We start from the raw sequence: 26,395 nt of genomic DNA, 5'->3' as shown, positions 1-26,395 counted from the left end.
GGGGGAATAGCTTTACTGCAGGGAATACCCACACTGCTGTCCTCTCCACCACCATCACCATCTCTATGCCTCCACAATGTGTATAGGAAAAGGCCAACACTCTCCAGAGAACGGGGGGGGGAGGGAGATGTGATATAATTTTTGCTGCTTTTTGCCATTTTTAAAGCCCTCTGTGAGTATTGGCTTTACATACAGTAGCTAAGAAAAGACACTATCACTACAGTTTCTTTCTTTCTTATTTTAAGTTCACCATATGGTGCAGGCTGGGCAGAGAGCGCAGTTGTGACCCTTACTGCTAATGATGTCACACAACTAGTACCTCATTGGGCCCCCGATGGCAATCACAATAGCATGAGAAAGAAATAGCATTGTTCATCATGGCTTTGGGGAGCAGTCTTTGAAGCTAGGCCATTCCTAGCCATTCCCAGATCTTTAATTCAACTCATTAGTATCATTGTCAAAATCTTTTTTTAAGTTACAATTGCAAATTTAATGCCTGAACATTCTTAAATTTTTGTTAATAAATAAGACAAGATCATAAACTGCCAGAAGCTATTTTTGTGCATTTTCTGGCTGGGTCACTAGAGGGCAGCTGAAACCACACAACCAGAAATCATATGTGATTCTCAGTTTCCTAGCAAACAAAATCCAGTGGGTTAGACTTTAAGCCACAATCACATTAGTGTTAAGCACATTTGAGTCCCCAGTAATTTCAATGGAAAATCATGTATGTGCTTAATTCTTCCATTAAAATCAATGGGTCTCAAAACAATTAATTCTGGACCGGGATAGCCTGACCACGGTTGTCCACGCACCTACCTTGTGGAATTCCCTCCCCTTAAATATTAGGCAGGCGCCATCTCTGCTATCTTTTCGGCACCTTTTGAAGACTTTCCTCTTCCAACAAGCCTTTTAAGTTGAGACCTGTCCCAGTCTGCATGTGTTAGAATTGCTTTTAATATGTCTTTTAATATCTTTAACCCTTTTTTTAAAAGAAGTTTTTAAAGTTTTTTTTAAATGTTTTTAACGTTGTTTTGTTTTAATGTATTTTAAGGTCTTTTTATGATGTTTTAAAGTGTTTTTAGTGTTTCTGTTTGCCGTCCTGGGCTCCTGCTGGGAGGAAGGGCGGGGTATAAATAAATAAAATAATAATATCATGCTCTACCTGTGTTTTGGCCAAGGAATTTCTTGTGTTTGATTCCCTTTGATCCATTGTTCATCATGGTATAAATGATTTGGCAGTATGTGGCTTTGTAATGTGTTAGATGCAGTGTAATTACTGCATTCTCTCCCTCTGCCTCTCCAAGGTTCTCAAACTATAAACTCATCCTGACCCCCACCTCCTCCACATCAAACTTTTTTAAAAAATCAATCTTTATTGGTTTTCAGGTTGCAACAGAATACAAACCCTATATGGCTATGCTAGGATGAGAGAGAAAGAATATACTATCCAATATTCCTGCTTGACAACATCCTTTTTTTTTTTTTTTTTGCTTTTATAAAATATGAAAAATATACCATCTATTATAAAAAAAATGCTTATAATAATAATTGCTTGACTGGGTCAGATGGCATAATGGCCCAACCTGTATTCCAATCAGGATGAGTTACCTGCAGAAATTATGAGCTCCTCCTTCCCATCCCTCCCCTAGTGAACATCTTAGCTGATTCAAAAGATACGAGAGATAACACATCACTGCCATGCATAAAATAAGAGGCAACTTCCCTTTTTATGGATGAGCCTCTTCAATTTTCCAACCCAACCTACGAATGTTGATGAGCAATAGGTCCCACAGTGTGAAGTGGAACTTAATAGCTAGTAAGTGTTTCTAGGATTTTGGCCTTGACCTACTATCCCTAGGTTGAAAACAAGTGTGTATTTGCATACCAAGCCAAAGACCTCATATAGGGCCACCTCATACACTGCAGAATCAGCAGGCACCCATTGGTCCAATGCATGGACCTGTAGTGCGTGCCACAAAATACAAGAGGAAAACTCATGAGCCTGCTGTGTATTGGCCCTGGCTCACTGCCATTGGTGTACAGGGGCTGCAGTTCAACACAGGCACACTTAAGGCCCGTCATTTCAGTAGGGTTAAATACATCCAGCACTCTGCTGGATTGTTTTGCAAGGAGTGTTTTCAGATTGTCTTTTTTTGTTTGTTTTGTTTTTTAAGCTTACCTGTCTGGAGAGATGCAAATATCTTCTTGCCTTAACAGGGGCTCCCTATGACACTTGTGAGAATCTCAAAAATTAATAACATGTTTTGAGTGGTTAAAATTGGAGTCTTGAGTACATTGACCAGGGAAAGAAAATCTAGATGCACTGAAGTTGAAACCCGGTCACAGATCTACTGTACTCAAAATGTGCCTAATGGAATTCAGTCTGTATAGTTTTATTTGTATTTGATAAAAGCCTCTATTTCTGCCTTACTTCTCCTCCCCAAGTGGAATTGATCTATAATAATCCAGTGGCTTTTCTTACAAGATATGGGGCCTGGAAGTTCCACTGCTCTGATCCAATTTGGTGGTTGTTTTGGAGGAGGAACAGCAAGCTGCACAGGCGGGAAAGTCATCCGAGATTAAGGGAGTAGGTGAGGGCACTACTATGTGTTCCACATTATCGCCACCTTTCTAATCTCATATCCTGTGTACTGACAACTCCTAAAGCCTTCAAGGCAATACAAAGGAAGCCGAGCCAGCTGCGTCATAATATCACCCCCCACGCTATGCTCTAAAGGCTCTAGGGATGGATCAAGCCGTTCCCCTTCCACCACTGTCTCGGCAGACAGGGCTGTGGGTGCAACATTCTCCAAATAAGTAAACTCCTTTCAGGGTTATGGCTTTGTTTGGTATTTTGATGTGGCAGAGACACACTGAAGGCCTGGCTGGCGCCCACCCAAGATAATGCACTCAAGCCAACTACAGTATCTCCTTACCAGTCCATTCATCTTGATTTGAGGCAAATGTGACACGCTTCTTACTTGTGATAATAATGTGCATGAGACACAGCCAGGAATCAATTTAGTTGTCAGTTACATTACATTTTTTAAAATGATCCTAGGATAAAACAATTGTATTGCTTCACTTAAAAAAAAAAAGCTCAGAAACCTTTTTTTTCTGCATAATTCAAATGACATAGTTTGTTTCAGCATTGCATTTTGTTAGGTTGATTATATCGTAGACTTAATAAAGTGTGAAAATGAAGAGAAAAGGGGATTTTTTTATAACATAAAAATAAGATGCTATATTAAGAGAGAGTTATATTGGTTCACTTTATAACGCGTGTGCAGACAAATCTGAATTTTTAACATGGACATCCTGCTGTTGCTGTTACTACATATGGGATCCATCCTATTTCTGACAATTTCCAGAGGGGTAGCTGTGTTCAGTCAATGGCAGCAAGAGCAAACAAGAGTCTTGTGGCACCTTGAAAAGCTAACACGTTTTATCACGGTATAAGCTTTCATGGGCGAGAGCTCACTTCATCAGATGTGTGAAGTATAATCCTCAATTCAGCATATGTGTATATACATACACACACACACACACACCAAGCTATAAAAGAGGGAGTAATAAGCACTGAGGTTAGAGGGAAATGAAATGTAGGAAGTAGAGATAGTGACACTTCAATTAGAACTAGATTGTATGAAAAATAAGTACAGTGATCCTGTACAATGCATTGCTTGTTTAACTGTTTACTCCTGCTGTAGTAGGAAAGGAATCCATTGTTTCTATTCAGACCCAAATGAATAGATTTGAACTTCTTGATTAATTGCAATTCAGCAGTTTCATTTGCAGCCGGTTGAAATTTCTTTGTTAAAATATGACCACTTTAAATCAGTAGTATAATATCCTGGTAGGGTCTGAACAGAGACAATGGTTTCCTTTCCCATCACAGAAATTACTTAACTAAGCATTGCCAAGTTTATTGTTTTGGCCCATATTATTGTATTATAAAGGGTCTGCTCATTTTAAATTTGCTCTAATGGAATTTACACTATTCTTGCATTTCATTTCCCTCTAACCCAACTGCTTATAACTAGAGGTATAGTCATCTGGGGTCTCAGGTGGTCTTAGACTCCTTATGTGTTTGAGAACAGGGTCCCAGCCGGGTCCCTATGTCTCCAGCATCCTACAAGCCTATCAGTATGAAAGGGGAGTGTGTCAGCCACTGAGAAGAATCTTCTAACATGCTTGTCCTTTCCTGCTGATTGCAGCCAATCAGAGTGAAATGGGGTCAGTCAGCCACTGAAAAGACTCTTCTCAGTAGCTAACACCCCCCCTTCATACTGATTGTCTCCTATGGACATCTGTTGTTGTGGAAGAAGGCACATGCAGGAAGGACTGAGGAGTATGGAAGTGACAACAGAGAGCAAGCGAGTGAGGGTCGTGGCTGTGAGGGAGTATGGCATGACTATCATGAAGAGAACCTGCACTTCTGAATTTGCCACTACACTACTGCTTATAATTCCTGTCTGTACAACCATATGTATATTGTAAATATATATCTGCAACTAAAGATTACACTTGACGTATCTGATGTAGTAAATTCTAATCCACAAAAGCTTGTGCCAGAATTGTGAGCTTTTAAGGGACCACAAGACTCTGTTCTTTATCCTATCCTTGTGCTATTGGTTGCCCAGTTCACAATGTGCGATATTCAACAGCATCAACCTGCTTGCCAAATGGACTTCCATTCATGCAGTGGAACACCGCCTCCTGAAGCCCCAGACAGACACCCCAAAATCTGTTCTGAAGCAGATTAGAGGGTGCAAAGAGGAGAAGCCTTGTCTCATCTACTCATGTGATATTGGATATTCCCCAATATTTTCCCCACACACTTGTTTGTTGTGAAATTTTAGTATTCCACCATCATGCACGTATGACATCTACTGTTTTAATAACAGTACTCTAGGAAGCTGCAGCCTAGGGCAGCTATGTATTAATATCTCCTTCATGTCTCTGCTCAAGCTCACTGAGGTAGTAGACCTGGATCTAGGCTGTTGCACTCGAGACTGCAGCTTTAGAACAGCCCTATTGAATCAGACCAAAGGACTATTTAATCCAGCATCCCACCTCCCACAGTGGCCAAAAAGTTGCTTCTGGAAAATCCACATGGAAGACATGAGGAGAATAGCTGTCTCCTTCTCTGTCTCTGATCCTGGACATCATGACTAGGATGCTACTCTCCATTAAAAAAAAGTCTCCCCGAACAGGAAACCAGAATGCCAAGAAGGTTTATAGCACAGCCTTCTTGCTGTCATTCTTGTTTTCTCTGTGTGGTTAAGGTTTTTGTGAGGAGCATTCAGGCTGGTGAACTTTCACCCACCATTTGTAGTGGTAAAGCCCAGGTACAGGTTTACAATGCTTTAGGTAAAATGTTTGAGGCTTCCGCAAGAATAGAACAATGCCACTTTGAGCCCTAATATCCTGAAGTCTCCCTTTGCATTATATTCAGTCCAACCCTAAGAATTAATTCTTGCTATATAATCTGAAGCGAACGCTTCTCATGGTGTTTTCAAAGCTGTCTGCTAAGAGTTACCCTCTTGGATGTTGGTTGCTCTCTCAAAGTTGTAACAGGTACAGCAGGTGACACAAACAGTTATTCATTGATAATGAGGATAAATAATGGTATGGTGCCATATTTGTCAGGATATTGTATAGTGATAATAATAATGAAATGTGACACTGGAGGATGAGTTTGCCTGGAAACTACCCACCTTCTTCCTTGGGAATCCTCAAACTCCCCCTACTTCTCCCATTGTAAGATATAGTGGAAGGTGATACATGTTTTGATGGAAGGGCAACTTGGACATCTTTAGATACCTTATCCTCTCCAGCCATCTCCAGACACAGAGGAAAAGAGCTAGCGCGCAATGCTACGGATGGTGGTCCTAGGATCCATTCTAAATTCCTGAGACATAGCCAAGTGCTTTATGGCAGAGAGCTCCAATTCAAAGTACATAATGAAAGGGGTTCTTTTATTGCAACACTGAAATGAATAGACCAAGTGTACTTTTTGTTGATCAACCTGTAGCCATTTTTTAAAAAATACCGTTATTATATATTTCTGTATGACTTGAGTAATGGTGCTAGTACATGTTGGGAAACTGGGCCTCCTTTACTATAAAATGCACCGTTTCCAACATAATGTTTTCACAACAAGTAAGATATCCTCCTGGGCTCAGGAGGGCAAACATCCTTTCCTTGCATCTCCTGCCACTGTGTCACAGGTACCTGTTAAAGAAGGCACAGGAACGTCCCCTGAATGCCACTAACCCACACGGGTGGAGTATAGCAGTGGGGGGGGGAAGGGAGAAGAAAGTGGGGCTAGACAGAGCAAGAGAGGACATAGAAGCAGCCAGACTTCACGCCCACACAGCCCAGTGTAAACAGTTGCCTCTCTCAGCTCCCTGCTCCCTCTTGACCTTCATTATACAAATGCCACAGGCAGGAATGCGAAACAGGATTAGGAGAGTATGAAATGGTGGCATGAAGTCAAACATCCCAGCAGGAGGTGATGGGGCACCCTCCCAGGCGTGACTAAGAGTGCCAACAAGGCAAGCTGGTGCTCTGCAAGAAGACTCTGGGCTGGGATATGAGTGGCTGCCTATATATTGAAAAAGGCAGATCAATGCTCTTTCTAGCCCACTTCCAGAACCTCCAACTGGTAGCAGTTCCAACTGGTAGCAAGTCTTTTATCCCCCACAGATGTGGACAGTGCAAAAGTCCTACCTGAGCTCCAGGAACCACATAAAGATCTTGCATATGCAGGGCCTGCCAGACTTTTCAAGGGGGATAGTGGATCCATGTACAGTAGGGCCCCGCTTTACAGCGCTTTGCTTTATGGCGCTTCGCTAATACAGCAGTCTCATTTAAACACAATTAGACTAAAGCCCCACTCATACGACGCTTGTTCCACTTTTACGGCGGTTTTTGGGCATTGTGCACAATTCTATTCAATGAGTTCCGCTTTACAGCGCTTTTCAGTTTACAGCGGGGGTCCGGAATGTAACCCACCGTATGAGTGGGGCCCTACTGTACTCAAAAGGGTGCAAGCCCAGGTCTGTTGGCTCTGTTGAAATTGTTGGGGAAGCTATTATGGGCCAGTGACCTCTATAGGCTCATGCACTGTAAAGCTCCCTCACTCACAGGAAATAACTGGACTGGTCTAAATGCAGCATGTATGAAATCCAACTATATTCTGAGATGAACAGTGCAGACCAACGTGTCTTCTGGCATATCCAGATGTGCGGCATGGAACGCTATGCACAACCATACAATAAATCAAATATGGGAGTTTCCGGCCAAGCCACATGTTGAAGACACACAGCAGATATTTTCTGAAATGGATACATTAACTCTAGTATCAGGCCTTACCCAGAGTCCAAGCAGGGAGCCTTCCCCCACAAAACATTTATTGTCAAAGGTGTTGGAGAAATTCTCTTTAGTAAAACATACATAAAAAATATTACTGTAAAAAAGGGGGGGAGGAGAAGTTAAATGCAGCTTGCAAAAATAACCTCCCACTCCTCTTCCTGGCAAAACCTCAAATTAATACCCACCATGAGAGCAGAGGTGGCAACAGATCACACTTAAAATTACTACATATAAAAATAAAAACTCTGAAGCGGGAACTGAGAGTTAAACCTGTTACAGCAGCACTTCTTAAGAGTGAAGGAATGGATTTTAAGTTTCAGCAGTAAGTATAAAGATTGCCCTGCCTGACCTTCAATGGCAACAGTAAAATGCAGACAGGGCTTGATTAAGGCCCAGATGGCAGAGAAGGGAAGGGAAGGAAGGGGCTGCAGCTCCCCCTCACAGAACCAATCAGTTGTCCCAGCCTACAGAAGAGAATCCATCCCCTGCAAGAGATTAGAGCCTCTCCTCTTGCACCTCTCCTCTTCCTCCTGAATCCAGTGCTGTGACTCAGCTAAGTAAAGGATGCCAAGTTAAAGTGATCCTGTGCACACCATGTTTCAAAGAACCCCCCCCCATTCGAATAGGGCCTCAGGCTCATTGCCCAGCCCCTCTTGAGACACACGTGTCCCCCCCCCCACTGGTTCATGGACACACCTCTAGAATTATGAGAAGAAAACAAATAACTACTCAGTTATCTTTCATGGCTCTGACTTCCAAGTTACTGCAACGCACCTCCAGAGGGGGGTGGGGAGAGGAGAACAACAGACCTATTCTCCCAGACCTCCTTTGCATTTGGACCCACAAGATCTCATTTCTGCCTCCCCCTCCACACTCTTCCCCCGCTTATCTAAGGTAGGCAGCTGCAGAGGGAGAAGAGCTGTAACTCATTTTTACCCTAATGTCAAGCAGAGATCACTTAGGACAACAGTAAGAAGGGGGGGGGAATCCATCCCACCCACAAAAATTAGACAATGGGCTTACTGGCTTTATGCTAAAATTTAGGAGGAGGAACACAGAGCACCTTGGATATTTGAAAGTTCCACAGACGCATCTGTAGACAGCCCAGGGTCTTCTGTATGCAGCCCACAGCAGGAGTATTAGTATCAGTTAACCAAATCATGCTTTCCAAATCCAACATACACGCAAGCTGGTCCGTCTGCTGACACATCCTTTCCCCCTATTTGTGCCCTCTTTACTGCAATGTTTTTAGGAGGCACCAGCTAAAGGAGTCATTGCTAAGCCAAGGCCAACAAGGTGTGGGACAAAGTTAGTTTCTGACACGGCTATCCTTGTCTTATGGCTTGATGAGCTTAAATCCGTAAGGCAGACACATTGTCATTCAAGTCTCTACAGGTGAAGGGTGTCCTGGCCCAGCACACCCCCTGCCAGTTGGTACAGAAATTGTGAATACCAGTGCACGCCTGCCTCCTGGACACTGCAGTTCCTGGCTTCACCCCTAAGAGGCAACAGTGAGAAGAGACTGTGGACAAGCCTTAGTGGAGTGAAGGCATGGTGTGCCCACTGGTGGCTCTCAAGGACAGCGTAGCACGAAGCCAACACCCCGTTCACCAGAATGGTGCCATGCAAAGTCAAGGGGGCATACACCCCAATGTCCTCTTGCCACCAAACACGGACAACCCGGGCAGGGTGCAACTGAATGTCCCCTGCCTGGTGTGCCAGCACCGAGTCCCCCACGCGCACCCGGCTGGCAAACACAGGGGAAAAGTCTGCCGTGCAGTTGGCTGGGTCCCGTGCAGCAAAGACAAGGTGTGAAGGTGTGAGGAGGAGCCGGCGAGCAGGGCCGTCCGTCTCAATGGCCACAAAGGTGGTCTGCCGGTGCTGGTCGCGGTCAAGGAACAGCAAAACCTCGCTTGGTGTCACCTGCCCACGCTGATCTACGCTGAGCACATAGTCCCCCCGGCGAAGCTCTGAAAGGCCTCTCTTCTCACCACTCTGCAAAGTCACTGCAGCATCACCAGGAAAACAGCCCCCAGCACGAATAGCCATGGAGTTATCTAAGGAAGCATAAGGAGACGTCATTAGAAGCATGGCACTGGACTTCCAGCCTACTCCGTTTTGTCTCAGAGGCCTCTTCTCTGGCTGTGGATAAGAAGTGAAGTATCCCAACCTCCTTGCCATGTTTTCATGCCTGCCAGGACCATACATGAAATGCAGGGAGGGAGGGGTGTGTGTCTTATCTCTTGTTCAAAGCCAGCCTTACCATAGGACAGTCCTTGGCAGCATCTTAGGTGCAGTTCAGTGAAGGGAACAGCACTCATTCTGCTGCAGTGAGTGGAAGAGGTTCACCCTCTTTTTAGAGCCATCTTCACATCTGAGCACCTGTTCTTTGCTAACAGCAAGAGATAAAAGGAAAGAGAACCTGACACTAAAAAGGGGGCTAAACAGGGTGGGCAATGGGGCAAGGGAACCTTCAGAAAGTGGGGAAGCCAGTGGGCCCAGAGCCAAGCATGAGCTGCAAATCAGTGTGCGCATGCAAACCCACACATGTGGGATGTGGGTACCAGGGCTCACTGCTGATCTAAAATGGGTGTGTGAAGACTAGAGATGTGATGGCCCGGGGTGGGGGGGATTGAAAAACTTGGGGAGGAAACAGAAAAAAGCAAGTTTTTTTCTCAGATGTTCCCATTTTCTTTCCAGGGCTTCACATCAGAATCTGAGAATGACTCCCCTGATGCTACCACCAAATATATATATCGCAGACCTAAATTTGCTAATGGATGTTATCTTGTATGTTTTAAAAAAATAAATAAATAAATAGAAAAAATCTGAGGATGAATGAGGAAGGCCTGTTATGCCCCAGTTCTAGGATACAAAAGGGATGTCATTGTTAGACAAAACAACAACAAAAATCCACTAAGATAGCAAAAATGTTTAAAAAGTTTGGTCTTGCTCCCATTCCTTAAGAGCGGGACTCTGAACCCCTCCTCTCTCAGAACTGCAGGTGTACCCCAAGAAGCCCCGTCTCCATAGCCCGCTGTGTAAACCTCATTCATAGTCTCCACCACCACCACCCTTTCCTGTAATTGGTGAGCTCCTCTCCTGTTTACCTGCTTTCACTGACACATGAATGTGCGCCTTGGACTCATAGTAAACCCAGTCAAAGCCAGCCTCCACTGCTAAACGGGCCAGCATGCCATATTTCTCTCTCTCTCGGTCAGACGTCGTGATGTCCAGTGCCCGGCCTTCATAGTGCAGGGAGTTGGGCAGGTGGTGCCCGTCTTCGTCCCAGCCCTCCGTCACTCGCAGCCTGGTGCCCGGCCACATGTTCATCACAGCAATGGCCAAGGCATTCACTCTGTCCTTGCAACGCTGCGGGAAACAAAGGTTGAGGGAACATTAAAATCCATGCTGAATAAATGGGGTGGGTGGAAAAATGCTCGCTCAAAGAAAGAATCTGAAAGAGAAGCACACAATGCCTGGAACACATTAAGAAGCCTGAGGATTTTTTTACTTTTTGGTTTTTGGCTTAGATAAATTAGGAACATAGCAAACTATCTTATACTGTGTGAACACCATTGGTCCATCTAGCCCAGTATTGTCTATTCTGACTGGCCTGAAGATGCTAGGGATTGAACCTGGGACTTTCTGCATGTAAGGCAGAATCTCTGCCACTATGGCCCTTGCCCTTTGAATTAAATCAAAACATTGCCACTTCAGTCTTCTCATACACTGAGCAGCATAACAGCAGCATGTTAAATTATCAAGAGCTACTGGGTCAGCCTTTTATCATTTTTAAACATCTGTCATGACTTCTTCTCTTTTACAGCTTTGTCAATGCCTAAGCGCACCTGGCTCACAACCTGCTAAATTACTTCTGTGTATCTCTCCTTTGGAGGTTCAGGCAGCGTGTCTCTCTCTCTCTCTTCCAGGCATTTACACAACTGAGGCAGGTGCTGCTGGAATTTTGACGTTCAGATGGTTGCCTCATACCCAGGCCTACTCCCAAGCACATTCTTGGTTTGAACCATATATCCTTTAACAGAGCTTGGAAAAGTTACTTTTTAAAACTACAACTCCTACCAGCCCCAGCCAGCATGGCCACTGGATTGGGCTGATGGGCGTTGTAGTTCAAAAAAGTAATTTTTCCAAGCTCTGTCTTTTAAGAGCTTTGCCAAACATACCTTTTTTCTCCAGTCCCCTGAGCTAGCTCAAGGTATGTTGCTGCAATAAGCAGCCACACTGCACTTTTTGAGGGTTGTGTTCTACTATTCTTGTCATGTTGCAAAGAATGTCAGGGGCAGACCTGAGGAGAGGGAGGTGGGGGCCCAAAACCCCGGGCCCCCAGACCTGTGGAGGGCCCGAGCCTCTGGGAGCCTGGGTCATGAAAACCCAAACAATACATTTCAAAATAAATTTCAGTATCTCAACAGACCTGAGAGTGGCTATAAAGTCTCTTGCTAAATCTCAGCATATCCAAGTCTTCTGCAAGCAGCAACTTCTATTAACATGATGCAGACATACACCTTGAGACCAGAACTACTAGGCCCCAGTTCTCATTTGCTCAACGAGCTGTTCTCTTAAAGGAACAGTATACTACAGTGGTAGACAGAAAGTTAATATGTAGGAGTGCATGTTCTTCCTAGTTTGTGACTGGAACATGCTGAAACAAGTTGACATGCGTGTTGGCATTGTTTTCAGGTATAATTAACATTATGGAGTATAAAAATAAGTCTGGAGCACAGAAGAAAAAAGGGAAAAATATTAAAAAGCAAACAAAAAAGTCAAGTAAGTTATTCAGCCTGTGGTGATGAGATAGTGAAAGCCAGTCATCAGATGCTTAAGTATTAGAAGAAAAAGCTAATGAGGATTCTGCTGAAGCAGAAGAACAGAGATGCACTAGCATTATGCTCAAGGTAAGGATAGATTGGTCTTGTATCTCATTATTGAATACTTCCTTGTGAATTAAATTCGCTTGTACACTTAGCATACCTAAATAAATTTGCATATTTACCCTTTCTTTCATTTTTGTGAACAAAACCAAATATGAGACATACTTGTTCTTCAAACATCAAGTTAATATTAGTGTTCAGTACTTGCAGAAAATTTAGGACAACTGTGAATTTCCTGGACCTCATTTGTAGGTCCTGTATCAAGTAAAACAAATTAAAATTATATACACCATTGGAAACAGCATAAAAAATAGCCCGAACTGATATAAAGTAAATGCCTCAAAATAATGCTGAATATATATTTTTAAACATTAACTTTTTTTTGCAACACAAAAATTATGCATTTTTAGGCATAACAGCTTAATGGGTCAGGCCAGGATCCAATAAAGTACGCACCCATCAATTAAGAGCCCTGTCCTCAGCAGCCAGTCAGTTACCCAAAGTCCTCATGAACAGAAAGGTCTTCATCTGTAGGCAAAGAACATCAGGGAGGGGGGCCAGCCTAGCCTCCCTTGCAAGAGTTCCACAGCCTGGAAGAAACCACTGAGAAGGCCCTCTCTTGCATCCTTACCAATGTGTCTCCTGGTGGTGGGACCAAAGAAAGGGCCTCCCAAACAGATCTCGAAGTCTGGGCAGGCAGGCTTGTATGGGAGAATGCAGTCTTTCCCTAGATCCAAGCCATTCCTTAAGTTATTAGATTATATATTAAATAAAAATTAATATACATAATATATTATGCTATGCTTTGCAAACACAACTTCAATCTAAGTCACTTAAAAACTTGTTTAAAGAAAGTAGCATTTGGTTTGTAGGAAGATTTAGGGAGGGGGAGCTGATCATGCATCTTGCCCTGGGCCCAGTGCCAGCTCTCAGCCTTAGACTTTGGCATTCTTAAAAATAATGTCACCCTGCCCAGGGGGTTGCCAATCAACTGAAAGTGCCCTCTTGATTATAACATGTGTGTACCAACCATGAGGCATATACAGAACAGTTTTGGTTTCCTGTCCACTTGCCCTCCTCTCGTAGAACTCTTTTCACACTCATCTATGTTATACACCAGGGATGGGGAACCCCTTGTGGGTCTCCAGATATTCTTAAACTCCAGCTTCCATCAGCCCTAGATTTATGGATTTGGAAACATGTGTTTTATGTTTTTTGTATGTATTTATTTTGCTTGCTGGTCATGGACCGAAATAAACATTCATTCATTCATTCATCAGCCCTAGCCAGCATGGCCAATGGTCAGGAATGATGGATGTTGCAGTCCAGCAACATCTGGAGGGCCACAGGTTCCCCATCCTTGCTCTACAGGAAGATTCTGCTAGGCTGTACAGGCCAATTCTATGATCCCACTATGCCAATGGCCACTACACAATGTGTTGTACCCAAGTAATGTAGTCCCAACAAGCCTGTGCATGCACTCCTAGCGGTAAAGCAACGCACGCACGCACGCATGAAATACTATAGCAACACTGGAGTCCGAGTCCACTCCCAAAGTGACCATGGCAATTCAACTGCCATCCACCAAGTATTATGTAGAGATCTGATGACCATACCCCAAATTATCCATGCAAGAAAGAAACCAATCTACAGCAGAGACAGCATGACAATGTCATAGAACCCAGTCCTCCTTCTGCACACAATGCATGAGTAGGCTTTTACGAAGCCAAGTCTGACAGTGCCTCTACCATCAGAGCATCCTGTGGCCTCTGGTGAGTGGCAGATGACATGTGCAGTCCTATGTGCTCTGGCTCCCCCAAGAGCTCAAAAGTGAAGGGGGCTTCATGTGTATCTATATTTCAGTAGAACAACAGAGGCTCCACATATAAGAAGTTCCTGGTTTGTTCTCTTCCAGGCTGGGGAAAGCCACATACACAAACACAAAAATCAGAGACTGGCATTTGTCCCAGTAAACTCATTCAGGTAGCAAAGTCTTATGGGAAATGTCTCAGAGAGTCCATTGATGAGGAAGGGCAGTAGGGCTCAGCCCTACTTTGCATGCAATAGGTCCCAGGTTCAATCCCTGGCAGCTCAGGGAAGGTCTGGGAGATGAACCCTGGATAGGATCTGACTCTTTTAGAAGTGCTGTAAGATTTTCCTATTAAGGCCCAAATTTACTGGCAAGAGGTACAGCTCGGCGTGTGCAATTTAGTGAATTAAACAATAGCATTTTAAACACTTTATGCATTTCAGTGTATTGTTAAGCTGCAAAGAGTTTTTGCAATTGGGCTTGGTGAAAATCAAGTAAGTAAGAGAAAGTTAGCAGTCCTATACTAGCTTTTTCTCACATTTCAAGCCTTCTTTTTTTTTCTGGCTAAATTTAATCATCTAACACTATGCTCGACAAGAAGGAAAGCAAAATAATCAAACAAGCATTTTGCAATCAAGAATCAAAAATGTAAATGTAGGAAGTTTTCAGAAGCCCAAGAAGGTTTTGCCTTTTTTTAAAAAAACAAAAACAAAACCTTCTGCTCTGAAAGTATTAATTTTTCTCAGAAATATTTTGCCTGTTTCTAAGCAGCCTTACGCTTTCCTCTCCACCCACCATTGGCTGCAAAGTCTGTTTACAAAAAGAACAAGCAAGTAAAGCAATCTCTTTAAAAACGGGGTGGGTGGGGTGGGCTTGAGTGGCCACTGAGAATTAACCATTAACTCTTTGGGATTGGCCTACCTCCCACCTGGAGCGGCCATGTGGAAAAACAAACCCTTGGTTACCAGCTGTCCTGAGAAAAACACGTTCTGATTCCTTATCTGGTTTTTAATTAACCTGATTTAGTCTGTGCAGGGTGTCGGGTGGGTAGATGCAAGTAATATTGAGCTAGGTTATCTGTCTCTTCCTGTGAAAGTGCTCTTGCCCATTACTTTGAACACCGCCCCCTGCTGGATTAAACTGTTGAAGCTAAACTGGCTTCAACAGCCTTTTCTAACTAAATCCCTCCTGCTTGCTAACCTGGGAGAGAAAACAACAGAGAGTGGCTTGTGGCACCTTGAAAACTAACACATTTCATTATGGCTTAAGCTTTTGTGGACTAAAGTCCACTTCATCAGCTGCATGATGGTTATGACATGCACATGTTTTTAAATTGTTTTTTAAAAAATTTAAATTGTGTTTTTAATTTTTTTTCTTTTAAAATTTGTATATTTGTTTTTAATGTTTTTAATTGCTGTAAACCGCCCAGAGAGCTTCAGCTATGGGGCGGTATATAAATGTAATAAATAAATAAATAATAAAGGTGCCAGAAGACTGTTGCTTTTGCTGCAAGAGCCTAACAAGACGACTACTCTAGGAATTGGAAGAGAAAAATCACTCTTGCATCCAGTTTCTTGCCATTACTTTGTACAAGAGATAGCAAGAACTCTTGCTATCGTTACAGTATCACAGGCGCCCCTTGTAATTCCCATCATCCCTGGCCCAGTTCCTACAGCACCCCCTGCTGGGTCTAGAAAAACATGAAGATAAGTTCTCACAAGGAATGCACATGCCTATCTCAGTTCTTATGGTTCCTTGGGTGAAGCCATAACAGTTCAACTGTTTTCCAAGTGATTAAAACAAAAACAAGAAACTTTTATCACTTCATTTGCACTAATCATAGTCCAGTGCAAATAGCACTATATCTTGGATAGGGTATAGGCTGCCTTCCTGAAACAGGAATAACTGGTGCCAATATTCCCAGCTTAGGAGGGAGGGGAGGGAAGGTTTGGGGTGGTAGAAGTGGTACTGGATAAGCACAATTTTCTTTGAAGGAAAGGTTCCGTCAGCAGTGAAGCACTTTGAAAGGCAATTACTTGAGCCTACTACTTTTTGAACTTTGTTTTCAATGAGTGCTGGATGTGCGTTCCAGAGCGGTGGAGCACCGCAGGGGGAGTGCACAGCAACTGAGGTCACTTTAAAAACAAACAAAACCAAAAATACTAAATGGCACAGGTAGGACTGAGGAGAAAGTAATTCTCACAGGGGTGACCCAGCAGCTGCCTCTGACAATTGTGCAGCCATGTTCCACACTGCACTCACAAAAGCAGTGAGAACACACTGGCTAGGGAAGGACCTGTGTTTAAACATAGCGACATCTGAGTGCTGGGAAAACGTGATATGCCTGCAACAGAAGGGGTATATATAATATACGCAGACTGAAGGTCCTTAAAAGTTATTACAGTCTGACAGTTTTATGCCATTCTGTTGTCTCAGAAAATGGTGGTTACAATATTTGGGTGGAAGTATATGGAGGGGGGGGAATCCATACATGGCATAATACAATCACACACTGTTTTCAGGGCTCTTGATATCCTGCAATTTTATACCTAACACAGATTAAGTGCAAAAAATTAGAACCAATTTCAGCATCCCAAGAATTCCCTTTCATATTTTAAAGATATGTTTCTAGTTCTTATGATTATAGATAGGCTTAACAGAACGTAGACAATATTCAGTGAATCTCTGAAACAAAGCCAGGTGGCCTGCAGAAGATTTACAGTTGTCAGGAGGGTGAAGCTAATGTGCCCCAACCCAATTACTTACAGAAATAGAATTAAGCATAAGGTGCAACTATATGCACATTTGCATAATTTATAGGTAGATCTTGCTGCTTTTCAAAATGTAGGCCACAGAATCCAGCTTTTCGGATTTTACATTTACTGTCCTACAAGGTCCCCCCGCCCCATACCAAGTACACACTGCCCTAAATATTTTACAGATGTAAAACACTTGCGGCTATTTGACAAATTTTATTTTGTGTGTATATTGGAATCGTATCAGGTGTATATCTTTCTTTAAAAGTACCTGTGACAAGCATGTTTTCAACATATGCCTACTATAGATACACTTATTAGGGAGCTGTGATTGACTGTAGCTTCCTGTTGAGTGCATACATACTAGCACTCTTGGGTTTTTCTCTGCATAGTGTGTGAAAGGATCCTATGCCTTTCATAATCCATCATCAGTTTCATGTAATATAATTACACACACACACACACACACACGCTATTCCTGTGACTTACAAAGTAGCCACATCCATTTGTATAAGGATAATTTCTTGGAGAGCTGCGATACAACGGTTTGGTGTCATATGAAATAACTGTTTATGTAGAGATCCCTTCATCAGCGTTAAGATGCAATTACAGCTGGAGTAGCTATATAATGGGGTGGAAGAGTATGAGATACAGATTTTTTTAAAAACGCATTGAAAATACCATTCCCTGATTTTCTCATGATGCAAATTACAACAATTTGAAACAAGGGTTGAGGCCTAGATAAAACTCTATGGGAAGATGATAAAACCTGTGCCAGCCAGAAATTTTAACTCTCTTTCAAGGCAACAGACTAGTGAGATGTATGCAGCTAGTTCACTGCCTCTTTTTCATAAGCTGTCTGGACTCCAAAACATAGCTGGTCATCATAACTCATCATGGAGAATGACCAGTCTCTTACTTTAACCTACTGGATTCTTTTAAGAGATTTCTTTCTCACACAGACTACCAAAACAACTGGACAAATAGCACAATCTCCTCGGGGATGGGGGGAAGAGAGATGGCATTTAATGAAAAGGCAATATCTATAGTGAAAAGAACACCATAGAAGCCCGAAGAGGAATGTTCAACACTTCCCATCGGCTCCTGGGCCTAAGGACAATAGCTGTTTTCCAGGCCCAGAATTACTTAACGCAGCGAGAATTCAAACTCCTCGGGTAATAAGAGCAAAATCATCAACTTTGCCACAAAGAACTCTTTCAGCAGCTCCACGGTCCCTGTGCTGGTGTCAATGCGAGGGGGGTGGGAGGGCACCGTAGGATGTGTCATAGATGGGACCTTGCTGAGCTGACCAAACCTCCCCCTTGCTCCTCCCACTAGGGCCGTTCAGCAGCACCGGGCAAACAGAGCTGGCAGGCGGCATTAAAACCAAATAGCTAATTTGTCTCCTTTGACACTACTGCAGAGAACTATGACGGGCTGCTGGAACACCATTTACATTAGAGTAATCCTCCCTCTGGCCCCCTCACAGTCATTGGTCTCATCATGGAAGAGACTTATAGCCTCCCTGCCTCCCTCTCCCTCTCCCCCCCACCCCCGCAGCCAACTATCCAAATTGGACCAATTGCTCTGGGCTAACACAGACACTCCTGTGGCCTCTGCTCTACCCAGTTAACAGAAAAAGCAAATCACAGAAGGTTCATCCTCAAATTTATGATTCAGCTTCGTATCTTTTAAATCTGTTTTGCATGATCTCTGCCCAAACAGAATTTGCATAATGAGGGATGGATATATAATATTCAGATTTGTTTCCTTATTCAGGCCATTCACACAGCTCTGTCACACAGGACTGGGTAATAGCAGAAGCCAACTTCATCCTCGACTGTCCAAGCAGGGAAGCCAGGCATTTTGTGGTGGGAAGCTTGAGGGAATAACCATAAATCAATGTGAAACTGACTACAAAAAAATAAATATACGTGTTAAAATATAACAGGTTGAATTTAACAAAGTCAATAGCCCCGACTAATTTAAATCCATTGATTTCAGTGGTCTACTCTGACTTAGCTGAATACATCCCAATATAATATTAAAAATGTGCAATAATATCATATGGTAATAATTTATGAGAATTGTGAAGTGCTCATTAAGACATCCCCATGCTTTTTGCACTCATTAGCCAGAGCGGTGTAAAGTAGAGGCAACTTTATTTACTGAACATTTCAGCAGGGAAGTGATAGAATGTTCTTTCCTATACTCCTGAAAACAAAAAGGACTAGAAACTCAACACAGAGACAAGCTGAATATTCAGGAAATGGTCCTAGATGGGACTATCCATGAGGCTGCAGGGATACACAGCCCCCTCCACCCCCAATTATGTCCTGGACCTGTGTGATAGGAAAGGTCTCTTGCTATAACTTTTATTTGTCTTGATGATCTTCTCTTCAGTGAGGAGCTTTTCCACTGATTGCTTTAGAATGGTCCTGTTTCACTCCTGGCAGAAATGATGCCTGACTCCTCTGAACAGGGCTTAATGAGCAAGCATAAGAGTTAAACCAGGAGAGGGGATGTTAAAGGGTTCCACAGATCACGGCTGCTTTCAGACATTGGGACTTAATGCATTAGTTTAACAGATTTAAATGGTAGTGCTTCTGTCCCAATTTCTAAAATTCCTTTCCCACTGCAGTACCTGTTGCGTTAAGGAACAGTGGCTTTTACAGCTGATATACTGTCATTTCATAAAAATGTCTTTCACACGGATGCAACGAACAATGTCTTGTTTTCATCCCTCACCCATTATACACCTGTGCACTGTAGTCCTCTGCTGTGCAGGTCTAAGATCTCATCCTGTTGCCATGCAACCCCTCCCCTTTAGCATCTGATTTTTTTTAAAAAAAATAGTTGTATAGACCCGTGTGTGTGTGGGGGGGAATGCTGCTGCTATCAGCGCCTATGCTGGAATGAAAAAAAATAGAAATGCACTGCCTTCAAGTCTATCCCAACTTATGGTGACCCTATGAACAGGGTTTTCATGGTAAGCGGTATTCAGAGGTGGTTTACCATTGCCTTCCTCCGAGGCTGAGAGGCAGTGACTGGTTCAAGGTCACCCAGTGAGCTTCATGGCTGTGTGGAGATTCGAACCCTGGTCTCCCAGGTCATAGTCCAGCCCCTTAACCACAACACCACACTGGCTCTCTATGCTGAAATACCGGAACAATTTTCATCGGGTGAAAATACCTCCCCCCCCCTCCATGCACCTGAAGGGCAGGAATGCACTGCAGGCCAGGATGCCTGTCATGTGAGCAGCTGCAGCTAGTGAAAAACTCCCACAATTTTCCAGGTTCCCAAGCCTGCAAATGGATTATTTCTGGTATTATTTATTATGAAAATTAACACTAAACTTGCACTATATTCCACTAGAATTCCAGAACTAGCTTGTACGTTATGTGAAAGATCAAATATAATGCACAAATTGGCAGGTAAGAAATCATCAGAATAACAGAAAAAAATGCAGTGTGAAAGCAGCCCGTGTCTCTCACCTCCATTAAACGGATTTGACAGCATGAGAGGCAGCACAAGTCTTAGGCTGAAAAGGGAGTCCCTTTTGTTATTTTGAAATAAACTTGTACAAAGCAATGTGAAAAAGCCTTGAAATTATTTTCATATCAGGAGGGCAAGGCTGGAAGTCTCAACACGATGATGCAGAGTTACTTATGTGTTTGGTAGAGTTGTCCATTTGCAATTGTTTATTGGAATCAAATTACTGAAGCAAGGCTACTACGACAGATGAAAATCTGAGCCTCTTCCTTTATTGAGGTAAAGGATCTCAGAGTTGCAAATCTTAAAGGGAATGTTTGAACGGCAACAAAAATAGTTTGGTTCGGCATTGAGAACTTCCCTCTATCTCAGACTATCATGCAGTGGTTGTTTAAAATCTTAAGATATTCACAAAATTAACATTTTGATGGTTAAAGCTTGTTGAAAGAATGGAATATATCTAATTTAGGAGGCAAATGGACACCTTTATTCAGTAACTGCAGTGGCATTATAAGGATACAACACTGGAAAGACCCTTTGTTTTCATAAATGCTTTCTGATAAAGATGTTTAAAAAGTAAAAATGAGCCAAAGGTAATATCCTCTGCTACAAGTTTGTGGCAGAGTCAAGAGCATTTATATACTGCTTAATCATTTGCATTTCTAAGTGGTGTACATAACAACAAGCCATACATAAAATAAACAGTAAAATCATCATAAATCCAAAGACTACCTTAAAATGCCAGCTGGAACAAGAAAGTTGTAGTCATGGGCCTGGAGTTCAACAAGGTGGGTGCTTGTCTAATCTCAGTTGGGAGGGAGCTCCACAGGCTTGGGCCCACTGCACTGGGAGTATGGCTTCTAGTTGTTACGAACCATGCATCTGAGCCATGGGGCAGCATGGGGGACTAGTCTGGGAGCACAACTTTCTGAATATCAGTAGAATGCTATCCTGAGCATGCCTTATATGTAAAATACAACAGTGTTGTTTTTTAAAAAAACAGCAGTTATGACCACTTTGGCTTTTTTGGGTGGGGTGGTAGCCTCAGATGCTACTCAAGAAAATACATTGCCACCACTTCTGCATTTGGTTGGTGGCACTTTCTAAAGCTGAGCAGCTAACTTGCTCAGGCTAGAGGTGCGAGTACAGCCTGCTAAAAAGTTCGCCTTTGAATGCTTTTCATTTCATTGTATTTATTACATTTATATCCAGCCTTTCATCTGAGAATCTTAAGGTGGCACATATGGTTCTTCCCCTTCCCATTTTATTCTCACAACAACTAGGAAATGTTGTAGTAAAGGGTGACTTCAACTATCCTGACACAGACTGGCTATGTATGTGCTCCAGTCATGACAAAGGGGTAAGACTTCTATATGCCCTAAATGACTGTGCCCTAGAACAGTTAGTCATGGAACCAACCAGAGGAGTGTCCCTGAATCTTAAGTGGCACCTAGGACCTGGTGCAAGATGAAAGTGTTGTCAAACCAATTGGGAGCAGTAACCATAGTGCTATTAAATTAAACATACATGTAAATGGCCAGTTGCCAAGAAAATCCAACACAGTCACATTTTACTTCAAAAGAGGAAACTTCCCCAACCACCGGGGCCAAGAGGATGCTGGTGTAGTTAATGAGTAGAGTCAAAGAAGCGATTAGAGGCAAGCAGGCTTCTTTCAAAAACTGGAAGTCTTGTCCGAATGAGAATAAAAAGGAACACAAATTCTGGCAAAAGAAATGCAAGAAGACAATAAGGGATATTAAAAAAGAATTTGAGGAGCACATTGCCAAAAATATAAAAACAAAAATTCGTACTACATTTAAAGCAGGAGACCATCTATGGAGGCAGTTGGACCCTTGGATGACAAGGGAGTCAAAGGTGTGCTAAAGCAGAATAAAGAGACTGCAGAGAAGCTAAATTAATTCTTTGCATCTGTCTTCATAGCAGAGGATACAGGGCAGATCCCTGTGCCTGAACTAACTTTTGTAGGAAGGGAGTCTGAGGAACTTAGACAAATAGTGGCTACGAGAGATGAAGTTCTAGGCTTAATAGACAAAATAGGAATTGACAAATCACATCTACCCAACAAAAATATAACAAAAAAATATAACTTATCCCTCAGATCTGCCTCCATACCTGAGGACTGAAAAGTGGCTAATGTAACAGCAGGCTTTAAAAGAAAGAACCCATCATTAATCTAAATGGTGGGACCTCTATTCAGTTACCCAAATGTCATATTCTATTTGATACCCACTATACAAAACAACATTTGGCATGGAGAAATACTTCACATTTCTGACAGTGGCACCCCGAGAAAATCATTCACAGCTTTACGACTTCAGACTATGCCCTCTGCTTTTCTGGATGGGAGGTTTTCTAACATTCCAACCCAACAAAGAGTTTGTGTCTGTGAATCTGGTGAAGTTGAGGACATTATACATTATTTACTAAGTTGCCCTCTATATAAGTCCCCAAGGTTAAAATTTCTTTCCTACACCCTTCACTCCCTGTCAAATAGACCTCCCCTGGAGCAGATATGCATTCTGTTAGCAGGCAATGATATATTTATAACTACTCAGGTGGCAAACTTTGGTCTCGCTGCGGGAAAAGTAAGGGTTAAATAACAAAAACACCTTGTGGGGTGAGTGGGATGTGCCCCAGCGCTATTATGACTGTAGTATTTATACACTAAGACATGGGGTGGGTCAGGGTAGCTTTCGCTCAGGAGAGGAAATTTTATCTGAAATGTATTGTTCTTTTACTGTATGTTGTTGAACTGTGTTTTGTTTTAATATGATTTGTATTTTAATATGTATTTTGGATTTTCCTTTTACATGTGGTAACCTATGGTTCTGAGCAATATTCATTTCATTTCAAAAAGGGATCGGGGGGGGGGGTTCCTCAGAAATTACAGACTGGCTACCTTAACGTCTGTCCCAGGAAAACTGGTAGAAAGTATTGTTAAAGATAAGCATATAGAAGAACAAGCCTTGCTGAAGCAGAACCAGCTTCATTGAGAGTGTCAGCAAGCACATAGGTAGAGGTGATCCAGAAGATACGCAATAGTGTACTTGGACTTTTGGACTTTCAAAAATGTTTGACAAGATACCTCACTAAAGACTCTTGAGTAAGCTTAGCAGTCATGGAATAAGAGGAGAGGTCCTTCTTGTGGATTAGGAACTGGCTAGGAAACAGTAAGCAGAGAGTAAGAATAAATGGACAGTTATCTCAGTGGAGGAATTTAGAAAGTGGAGTCTTCCAAGGAATGGTATTAGGACCCGTGCTTTTTAACTTGTTCATAAACAATCTAGAGTTAGGGATGAGCAGTGAGGTGGCTAAGTTTGGTGACGATACTAAATTGTTCAGGGTTGTTAAAATAAAAAAGAATTGCAAAGAGTTCCAAAGGGACCTCTCCAAACTGAGTGAATGGGCAGTAAAATGACAAATGCAATTCAATAAAAACGAGTGTAAAGTTATGCATATTGAGGCAAAAAGTCTAAATTTCACATATACGCTTATGGGGTCTGAACTGGCAGTGGCTGACCAGGAACTAGCCCTTGGGGTTGTAGTGGATCGCTTGATGAAGATGTTGACCCAGTGTGCAGCAGCTGTAAAAAAAAAGCCAAATCCCATGCTAGGGATTATTAGGAAATGTATTGAAAATAAAACTGCTGATATCATAATGCCAAATCTATTATGCAGTCACATTTAGAATACTGTGCACAGTTCTGGTTGCCTCACCTCAAAAAGGATATTGGAGACCTGGAAAAGGTTCAGAAAAGAGCAATCAGAATGATCAGAGGAATGAAGCAACTCCCCTATGAGGAAAGGTTGCAGCATTTGGGGCTTTTTAGTTTGGAGAAAAGGTGAGTGAAAGACAACATGATAGAAGTGTATAAAATTATGCGTGGCATGGAGAAAGTGGATAGAGAAATGTTTTTCTGCTTTTCTCATAACTAGGACTCATGGAAATCTGATGAAGTTGAAAGTAGGAAGATTCAGGATGGACAAAAGAAAGTACTTCTTGACACAGGGCACAGTTAAACTATTGAATTCACTCCCACAACAAGCACTGATGGCCACTGACTTGGATGGCTTGAAAAGAGGATTAATTCATGGAAGATAAGGCTATTAATGGCTACTAGCCATGATGGCTATGTGCTGTCTCCATAGATGGAGGCAGTATGCTTCCAAATACCAGTTGCTGGAAACTACAGGAGGGGAGAGTGCTCTTGCACTCAGGTCCTGCTTGCAGGCTTCCCACAGGCGTCTGGATGGCCACTGTGTGAACAGGATACTGGACTAGATGGGCCACTGGCCTGATCCAGCAGGCTCTTCTTATGTTCTTAGGTATGGCTGAGAGACATTGATTAGCCCAAGGCCACCCAGTGAACTTTGTGGCTGAGCATGGATTTGAACCGTGGTCTCCCAGGTCCTAGTCTGACACTCTAACCACTAGGCCGCACTGGCTGTCTCTAACTTCTGCTATAAGCTATCCTTTTGATTAAGCACTAGCTTGACAGCAATAGGAGGGCAGGAACTGTGTTTAGGCAAGTGAGCGGTGTTCTGCCCCCAGCATAGAAGTGCTGCAGGAGGGACGGAGCTCTCCATCCCTCCTCTACCAGCCCCCCAAAGCTAGTAAAGTGGGTTTTTTGCAGGCTAGTATCTTTTGTTAATTTACTTACAAGGTTGTTACAAGCAACATTGCTATTAGAACCCAGAGGTGGGAAGTGCTTTTTCAGTAATGCCTGAAGCAGCTTTACACTATATGCGCCAATATGAGTTAATGCCAACACTGCCAAGAACTGGCAGTATATACAGAGCTATAACAGAGGTGGGAAACCTCAACCCCAGGGGCCAGATGCAGCCCTCCAAGCCTGACTATCTGGCCCTCAACACTCTCCTCGGGCCACGCTCCATCCCCAGCCACACCCCCTCCCCAGGCTACATCCCTCAACAGCCCTGCTTGGCACCTTGTTGAATGCTTTTGTCTGGATGAGATGTGTCCTTGAACTCTGAGAATGCCTCACCTGCTGGGGATGGAGGGGGGGGGTAGCAGTGAGCCGATTGTACAAAAGTGCCATTTACATTACGTCCTGCACCTAATTTTGCCTCTGGCCCTGCCCACCACTGGCATGTGGCCCCTGGAAGGTTGCCTAGAAAGGAATGTGACCCTTGGGCTGAAAAAAGCTCCTCACCCCTGCACTATCTAGCCTTACCATCAGCAGTATGTAAACACTCACTAGAGCAGAGTTCCAGTAAATTAAGGCTTTAAAAAAAAAAAAAAAATCTCCTCCAACAAATATGGGTGGTGGAAAATTACAGAAAAGGCAACAAATTAAGTCCAGAGAAGAGGCAAAGCAGGGGCATCCTCAGAACAAACCTCCAAAGTCAGGTGCCAGCCCCCTCCAATCTGCCACCTACTCACACACACACCCCAGGGCAAAGGAGGAGGCCGGAGGGGAGGGGGCTCCCCAGCAGAGGCTTCTGCAACAGCTTCTCTGAGCTGACCGAGGGGGAAAAGGAAGAGGTGCAACACCGCGGGGCCTGTCTCTTGCCCCACAGTGTGGCTCCTCTTCCTCCTCCTCCCTGGGCTGCCACTCCTGGGGAGGATATTGCTGTGGCCTCTGCTGTATGGATGTGCTGGGGGGGGCGGCTCCTGCTTCCTCCTTCTCCATGGTAGCGGGGCGGGGTGGTGGTGGCAGATCTGTAGCAGCACACTGTGAGTGCATGTGTGTACGTGAGGCAGGTGGCGTGAAGGGACTCTGCACTTGAGAGAAGTTTACATGGGAGAAAGGTGGTGCGGATGATGCAGCGTGAGAGAAGGCGTTTACACAGGGGGAGGATGGAAAGTGGTTGCAGCCCCAGGAATGACTATTTTGACTTTAAATCACCCAGCCTAGGAAGGAATCCAATGTGGTGCTTGCTTCTTGACTTCTTTTTTATCCCCTCCCAGAGGTGATGGATCAGTTCAGGTTTCAGAAGAGGAGGAGGGGCACATTAGTTGCAAAGCATTCAAAAGGGCATTGTGCCCTTTCTCTGTCTCTCTTAAAAACAATAGGCTT

At 43.2% G+C, this 26,395-nt stretch overlaps 1 protein-coding gene across 1 annotated transcript in view; it reads right to left on the bottom strand.

Moving 5' to 3' along the window:
• Positions 1 to 7,389: 7,389 nt before the first annotated feature.
• Positions 7,390 to 26,395, bottom strand: part of DHH (desert hedgehog signaling molecule) — a 28,350-nt gene continuing 9,344 nt past the window's right edge. Inside the window, exons 2-3 of the mRNA XM_061615433.1 lie at positions 10,494 to 10,755; positions 7,390 to 9,440 (exon numbers count right to left, since the gene is read on the bottom strand). Coding sequence (XP_061471417.1) covers positions 8,773 to 9,440; positions 10,494 to 10,755 — 930 coding nt within the window. The 3' untranslated portion in view covers positions 7,390 to 8,772. The remainder of the gene's footprint in view (positions 9,441 to 10,493; positions 10,756 to 26,395) is intronic.

The sequence above is a fragment of the Rhineura floridana genome, chromosome 3, assembly GCF_030035675.1.
Source record: "Rhineura floridana isolate rRhiFlo1 chromosome 3, rRhiFlo1.hap2, whole genome shotgun sequence".
Classification (NCBI taxonomy): Eukaryota; Metazoa; Chordata; class Lepidosauria; order Squamata; family Rhineuridae; genus Rhineura; species Rhineura floridana.
This window is presented reverse-complemented; position numbering and strand designations above follow the sequence as displayed.